The sequence below is a fragment of the Aedes aegypti genome, chromosome 1 (genome assembly GCF_002204515.2).
Source record: "Aedes aegypti strain LVP_AGWG chromosome 1, AaegL5.0 Primary Assembly, whole genome shotgun sequence".
Classification (NCBI taxonomy): Eukaryota; Metazoa; Arthropoda; class Insecta; order Diptera; family Culicidae; genus Aedes; species Aedes aegypti.
Window position 1 is genome coordinate 47,434,511 of NC_035107.1, and position 7,570 is coordinate 47,442,080.

Consider the following 7,570-nt stretch of genomic DNA (forward strand, 5'->3'; position numbering starts at 1 on the left):
TGTTGGTTTTCGAAAACCTCGTAGAAGATTACAAACCGTCAATGGCATTCCCAATTACTACTCCACATTGCACATTCAAGGGTCTGACTGTGCTCCTAACCCACCCTCAGTTTGTAATCTTCTCGCCAGTTTGAAATTATATTTTCCCGAAGTAAAAGTAATTTTGATGAGTGATAGCCGTACTATGCAGTAGTTTAACCAGAATCTTTAGGTCAGAAAACAAACTCTAAATTTTGTAATAAAAAGGTTGCCATTGCTTTGAAATTCACCCAATATCTAATCAAAACTACTAACAACAGCGATCAATTATCAAAATTCATCGCTCCCTGGAAAATATAGTTCCAAGCCCAGGGGTTATTGGATTACGTTTTTCTAATGGATCCAAATAATAATTTAAATATTTTATATTGGAATGCTCGTTCTCTGAATGGTAAAGATGACGAGCTGTTTAATTTTCTTACGATTAATAACGTGCATATAGCAGTTATTATCGAAATGTATTTAAAACCTGGATCTAAACTCAAAAGAGATCCTAACTTTTTTGTTTATCGTAATGATCGACTTGATGGGGCATGTGGGGGAGTTGCAATCATCATTCATAGGCGTATAAAACATCAACTGTTTTCATCATTTGAAACTAAAATTTTTGAAACTATAGATGTTTCTGCTGAAACACAGTTTGGTAAATATACTTTCATAGCTGCCTATTTGAATGCTCTGGACAGAAAGTTAATTTGCTCCAAACTGACTTACGAAAATTGACTCGCAATAAGTCAAAACTTTTTGTCATTGGTGACTTTAATGCCAAACATCGGTCATGGAATAATTCTCAAAGTAATTCCAACGGCAGAACTTTATTTGATGAGTGCTCTTCAGGATATTTCCCAATTCAATACCCTGATAGCCCTACATGTTTTTCTTCTTCTAGAAATCCATCTACGACTCTAGTCATCTTTGTAGCCAACTGATTACTCAGCTCCACTTTCAATTATTTACGAGCCGACTGGAATATATATGAAACGTATGTTGATTCTAATCTTGATGTTAACATTTCTTTAGAAACTAAACTTGATATTGACAATGCTCTTGAAACTTTAACAAATTCCATTGTTGAAGCCAGGAGCATTGCAATTCCAAAATGTGAAGTAAAATTTGAATCCGTGATTATAGACGATGATCTTAAACTCTAAGACGGATCTAAAAACGTGAGAAGAAGGCAATTTCAACGCACTCGCGATCCTGCTATGAAAATTATATGGCAGGATTTGCAGAAAGAAATCAAGAAACGTTTTGCTCAATTAAGAAACAAAAAATTTGAAAATACATTTTCTCAATTGGACCCTGGCTCTAAGCCCTTTTGGAAATTATCTAAAATCTTGAAAAAATCTCAGAAGCCAATACCGGCATTGAAAGAGGAAAACAAATTATTACTAACTAATTGCGAAAAAGCTCAAAAACCTGCTATGTAGTTTGAAAGTGCGCACAATTTTAATTTAGGTCTTACTAGTCCAATTGAAAATGAAGTTACTCAGGAGTTCGAAAATATTCTCAATCAAGAGAACGTTTTCGAAAATGCCTGGGAGACTGATTTGGAAGAAGTGAGAACTGTTATTAAAAAATTCAAAAATATGAAAGCTCCTGGCGATGATGGAATTTTCTACATCCTCATCAAGAAACTTCCAGAAAGTTGCTTATCATTTTTAGTTGATATATTTAACAAATGTTTTCAATTAGCATATTTTCCTGACAAACGGAAAAATGCTAAGGTTGTTCCAATTTTAAAACCAGACAAAAATCCTGCAGAAGCGTCTAGCTATCGTCCAATCAGTTTGCTTTCCTCCATCAGTAAACTATTTGAAAAGGTCATTTTGAACAGAATGATGGCCCACATCAACGAAAATTCAATTTGTGCCAATGAACAGTTCGGATTCCGCCATGGACATTCGACTACTCATCAACTTTTACGTGTAACAAATTTAATCCGTTCCAACAAATCTGAAGGCTATTCTACTGGTTTTGCTCTTCTAGATATAGAAAAAGCATTCGACAGTGTTTGGCATGAAGGTTTGATAGTAAAATTAAAAAACTTTAATTTTCCAACATACAGTGTTAGAATAATTCAAAGTTATCTGTCAAATCGTACACTTCAGGTTAATTATCAGAACTCCAGATCTGAAAGACTTCCTGTAAGAGCTGGTGTTCCTCAAGGCAGCATTTTGGGACCAATATTATACAATATTTTCACATCTGACTTACCTGAGTTACCTCAGGGATGTCAAAAATCCTTGTTTGCGGATGACACAGGCCTCTCCGCCAAAGGACGAAGCCTGCGTGTCATCTGTAGTCGATTGCAAAAAAGTTTGGATATTTTTTCTTCATACTTGCAAAAATGGAAGATTTCTCCTAATGCTTCCAAAACTCAACTAATAATATTCCCACATAAACCAAAAGCTCTTTATTTGAATCCTTCAAGTAGACATGTTGTCACGATGAGAGGGGTTCCACTAAATTGGTCAGATGAAGTTAAGTATCTAGGGCTCATGCTAGATAAGAATTTAGCTTTCAAAAATCACATTGAGGGTATTCAAGCCAAATGTAACAAATATGTAAAATGTCTCTATCCACTTATTAATAGAAAATCAAAACTTTGTCTTAAGAACAAGCTTTTGATATTCAAACAAATTTTCAGGCCAGCCATGTTGTATGCTGTACCAATATGGACTAGCTGTTGTAATACCAGGAAGAAAGCAGAGAATTCAAAATAAAATTTTGAAAATGATTCTGAAGCTTCCTCCCTGGTATAGTACCAATGAGTTACATATAATATCCAATGTTGAAACATTGGAACAAATGAACAATTTTTAACAGAGGAGAAACACGATCTGTTCCATTCCATGGGACAATTTTCTCAACAAATAACATCAACGACTAGTTTGGAACGAATCAGACTTGTGTACTTTTAATTTTCACCCATCTTAGAAAAACTCCCCCAGCAGCGTTATCCTCTGCAGGAACGGCTGCGCCTTGCACGTGAGCAACCCGTAGTTGCTGGCCCAGGAACTGTTCCGCAGGTGCCCTGCCTCCTTCACTTTTTCGAGCAGTGCGTGCGGATCGAACTTGGTCTTCTGGTACACCTTGGTTTTGAACATGTTCTGCACGAACTCGGTGATGGTGTTGTTCAGGACGGACGGTTGCGATTCCGGGAGATGTTCAGCGTCCACGGTGGGCGGAATCGCTTCCATGCCATCGTCGTCCCCACTGCCGACGGAACTGTTCTCGGAGAAGAATTTCTTTGCCGAGTGGAGATCTTCGTCCTCGTTGTCGTCATCTTCCGCTGGGGGTGCTGTCGTAGGTTGTGGTGCAGATTGTTCCGGTGCTTCCGGAAGATCCTGCTGTTCGCGCTGGCTCTCGTTCAGCTTGACTTGTGCCGTTGAACTCTTGTCGTCCGGATCGCGGGCCGAGGGAGTCAGCTTTATCGTGGTCATCCGCTCTGGATCGTCGGCGGCAACGGTTGGCGTGGGAGCGACCGGTTCCACCGGAACTATCAAGCTATCGTCGTTGGTGGTTCTATTGATGTCCTTTTTTGGAGTGGACTCGTTCTGCTGGTTGAGGAGCGATTCTTTGGCTCGGTTGAAGGCTTCCTCGAGGCGTTTCTTGGTTAGAGCCTGACGGGCTTCGGCCAATTTGGCGCCAAGTTCTTCCAATACAGCGGCGGGGATGCCTTCTTCCAGTTGAGCATCCACCACAGATATGTTCTCAGCTTTGGGTTCCTCCGGGGCTTTCAGGTCTGCTCCATTGCCCTCTCGGGTTCTACTCAGATCCAATCGATCTCCGGCGTATTTCTCGGGGCTGAAGTCGGCAAAGAGATTCTGCTGCGGAAGTTCGTGGCAACATCGCAGCATGGCCGGATCAATCGGATGGGCTTCGGTGTTGAAGATATAGCCTCCGGCATCGATTATGCACTCGCCGTAGGTTGTATTGATGACGGTTCCCACGCGGCCATCATTGTGGATGAAATTGTCCGGATCGAATAGCAGGTAGAGATATTTGGTCGTTTCCGCCAGGAAGAACGACTCCATTCGATCTTCCTTGTGGTGATCTCGGACGTTCTTGATCGTCGCATAACCGCAAGGCGTCTTGGCGCTGTATTCTATGCTTCTGAGAATGTCCTCTCCCACTTCCAGCAAATAGGGATCACCGGTTGCCCTGTACAGATACATGACCGATTCGATCAGTTCCGGCCGCAAAGGATAATTCTCCCGATTAGCTCCGGCTTCGGCGTTGGGAATGTTGTAGAATTCCGGCAGGAATCCGTACTGTTTCCAAACGGTGTGGTAGTTGTGCAGAGTCTTCATTGCCACGCTCGTATCTCCGAACAAGCTCAGCACTCCTGGCCAATAGGCCTCCAGCGATTGGAACACCGGGAGCGTCACCTGACCCTTGTTCATACTGACCCAAACGTGCCAATCGTCACGTTTCAGATACTTATCGATCGCCTTTCGGCCTTCGTTGAACATATGCATCAGATCAGGCTTGTTCAGCATGATGGCCCCTTTGACCAGATACTCGTAATAGGAATCAACTCCCGCTCCAATGCCGGCGTCCTGTGCCGTCCACCGACCTGTCTGGACATCTATGTGATTCCCGAACAGCCCAATCGATGACCGATGATTGTATAACCCGTACAACGCATTCAAAGCAACTTCCTCGTAGATCGGATCCCCAGTCAACCGACTCAACGCCCCAAACTCCACGATGAACGTCCCAATCCCAGCCGTACAGGTCACACTCGTTTCCCCGTACGGAACTCCATACTTCAAGTTAACCGTCCCGTAAGGCATCCCTGTCCGCGTGTCGAACGCCGGCAACAATCTCCGCGCCACATCCTCCGCCAATCTCAACAGCGGTCCATTACAAGGCCAACCCGGTTCCAGTTCCACCCCGGCCTTGTGACTCATCATGTGCGCACTGATCAGCCCTCCCACGATCCGGATATTCGTCTCGAACACCGACACATTAATATCGCTATCGAATGACTTCCGCTCCAGCAGGCCAACCACCCGCCGGAACTCCGAATAGTTACCCATCACGGCCAGCGTGTCCAGCGCGTCGATCAGCGTCAGCGAGTAGCTGCCCCAGGTGTCCACCCCGTCGCACGACAGCGGCCGCAGTTCGTCGTACTTGCTCGCATAGCGCAGGTACCCATCGTAGGCGTGCTGGAACATGGCCCGGACTTCTTCCCTGAAAAAGAAGAGATCATCGTTGAAATCGTAAACCATAAAGCACTTTCCGGGTTAGTAGCAGTCAGACTATACTATATAGATTATTCAAACACTATTTTCTTGCCGCTTGCTTGAGTTTAAAGTGAAACAGTTTGGAATCAACTTCTAAGATTACACTAAAACTTGAAAGGAACAAATCTCGCGAAGAAAGCATCCCACAACAGTGCACTTTTTATTTTGGCTTTGTGCACTAGCAGAAAGCTTAAAATAAGATCAGGAACGGAGTGTTTTACAAAGCCCAAACAAGACGCTTCGTTTTCGGGACGCCGGGAGTTTGGTTTGCGGTTCGCGTGGTGTGCTGAGCAGTGTTTTGGAAAGCCCAAGCAAGACGGTTTGTTTTCGGGGCGCCGAGAAGTTTTGCTGTTCGCTCTGTGTTAGTGCGAAAAGATATTCGTGTTCAGTCGAGGATGGATTACCAACTGGTGAGCTCGTTTCATGCTTATGACAACACATTTTTTCACGAAAGCGTTACTTTTTTGTAACATTCAATCAAACTTTGTATGGTTCGTCACTACAAGTGTCGGCATTATGCCTGTTTTATACAATTCTATTAAACATATAAAATATTGGACATTACTCAAAATATTTTTTGAATTGTTCGACATTATGAATGTCGACGTTTATTTTAAAACATCTATTAAAGACTTTTCTTCTTAAGGCATAAATGTTCAATAATACTTTTATGTAATTTTCAAACAAACTATGTATGGTTCGTCACTACAAGTGTCGGCATTATTCCTGTTTTATATAATTTAAAATATACGCATATATTTTGCTCTTTTCGACATTAATAAAAACTTCTTTTGAATGGTTCGACATTATAGATGTTGACGTTTGTTTTAAATATTCTGCCAAAAACTTTTTGAGACAAAACTAAAACTAGCTAGTATAAATCGTATTTTTCCTCCTTATCCATGGATCACATCACCGACCAAAGGTGACTCCCAGATCTTTTCCTTCTCCACTAATAAACACCCTTCCCGTGGTGATTGTGGAGATGCAGAGGTATTCTCGGTCTCTAGAAGCAACAATCATTACACCCTAACATTCCTTCCCTATCCCAACTGACTGTAAGGACTTGGCCGGCGCCGTTATTGATCAATAATATTAGATCTGCTAAAATTGCACTCCGAGAGTAAGCGGAAACTCCCATCCCTTATTCATTTGGATCGCAGTGCAATTATTACCAGTTCCGATCAATCACGGAGTAGCAACCATTGACATGTACAGTCAGTCTATGCTATGCTATGCTAGCAGAAAGCTTAAAATAAGATCAGGAACGTTTGCCAACTATTTCGCCAGTTTTGTGCCTTTGAAAACGTGAGTAGGGGTAGAAGTCGGCCATTGTGCTGGCCATCTTTAGATTCCGAGATGTTTCACCTTAAGAAACTGACCTGGTCCGTTAATCATTGGAACATGTAATTCATGACCATTATACTGCCCATAAACGCATAATTGCCCCATGTGAATAGGAAATCCAGCAGACATGGGACTGATATGCTTTTATGGGCAGTATACTGGAAATAAGTTACTTTAGTGACTTTTTGTGTCAAAGATAATTACCAAGTTACAAAAAAATGTGAGTCGCTACCAGCCCTGCAGTCTTCGGATATGGATGATGCCGAAAAGACTTAGTGTGTACATACCGTAATCGGATCATGTCCTGTTTGGTGTACTTCCGGAGCCCGGCCACGGCGTTGATGAAGGCGAAGCACAAATACACGAGCAGGAGACCATTTTTGCCGAATCGGTGCAATTGTCGCATACTTTTTACCACAATAATTTAGAATAAATTTGGGAGCGAATTTCTTTTTGCGACTCGCCGTCACAACAAAGCTCGAATTTTTTTGTCTCTTCGTGGTGGGTGAGCAGCAGCGAGCGACCGACGTGTCGACTGTCAGTCTCCCAAATGAACAGAGCAAAACAAAACACAGAAGGAGAGAACAGCTGATGGCCGGGCGAGAGCAATGTGCGATGGAGGTGTTCAAGAATTGTAGCTGGAAGGCGATCGACGACAGCTGAACGAACGCTTCGGCAACCCTATGTTAGTTGGATGGCGTTCACAGCTAAATATGTGTTTTTTGACGTAGAACTACGTCTTTCTTCTCTATACAGGAGTGAAATTGGAATTTCAAAACCAAGAGCGTTACGCTGGCATGAAATATTTTAAACGTTTATAACTTTTCGCTGGTTTCAAGAAATTTATTTATTAGCACCTCAATCGAAAGACAAGACAACAAAGGTTCATGTCGTTAACTTACTGAATCCTACATACCTGTCCAAATAGT

General features: G+C 42.4%; 1 protein-coding gene across 1 annotated transcript; it reads right to left on the reverse strand.

Annotated features, from left to right (window-relative positions):
- Positions 1-2,932: 2,932 nt before the first annotated feature.
- LOC5566778 (ER degradation-enhancing alpha-mannosidase-like protein 2) lies at positions 2,933-7,149 on the reverse strand. Its single transcript, XM_001651125.2, has 2 exons — positions 6,929-7,149; positions 2,933-5,241 (listed from the first exon to the last, which is right to left on the reverse strand). Exons 1-2 carry the CDS (start codon positions 7,045-7,047, stop codon positions 2,976-2,978), a joined length of 2,385 nt encoding a protein of 794 aa, XP_001651175.2. The 5' UTR covers positions 7,048-7,149; the 3' UTR covers positions 2,933-2,975.
- Between the last annotated feature and the right edge of the window lie 421 nt (positions 7,150-7,570).

Coding starts and splice junctions, on each gene's coding strand:
- LOC5566778 (XM_001651125.2), bottom strand. CDS start 7,047: ATGCGACAATTGCACCGATTCGGCAAAAATGGTCTCCTGCTCGTGTAT. Junction 5,242..6,928: donor CAGGACATGATCCGATTACG/GTATGTACACAC, acceptor CTTCTTTTTCAG/GGAAGAAGTCCGGGCCATGT.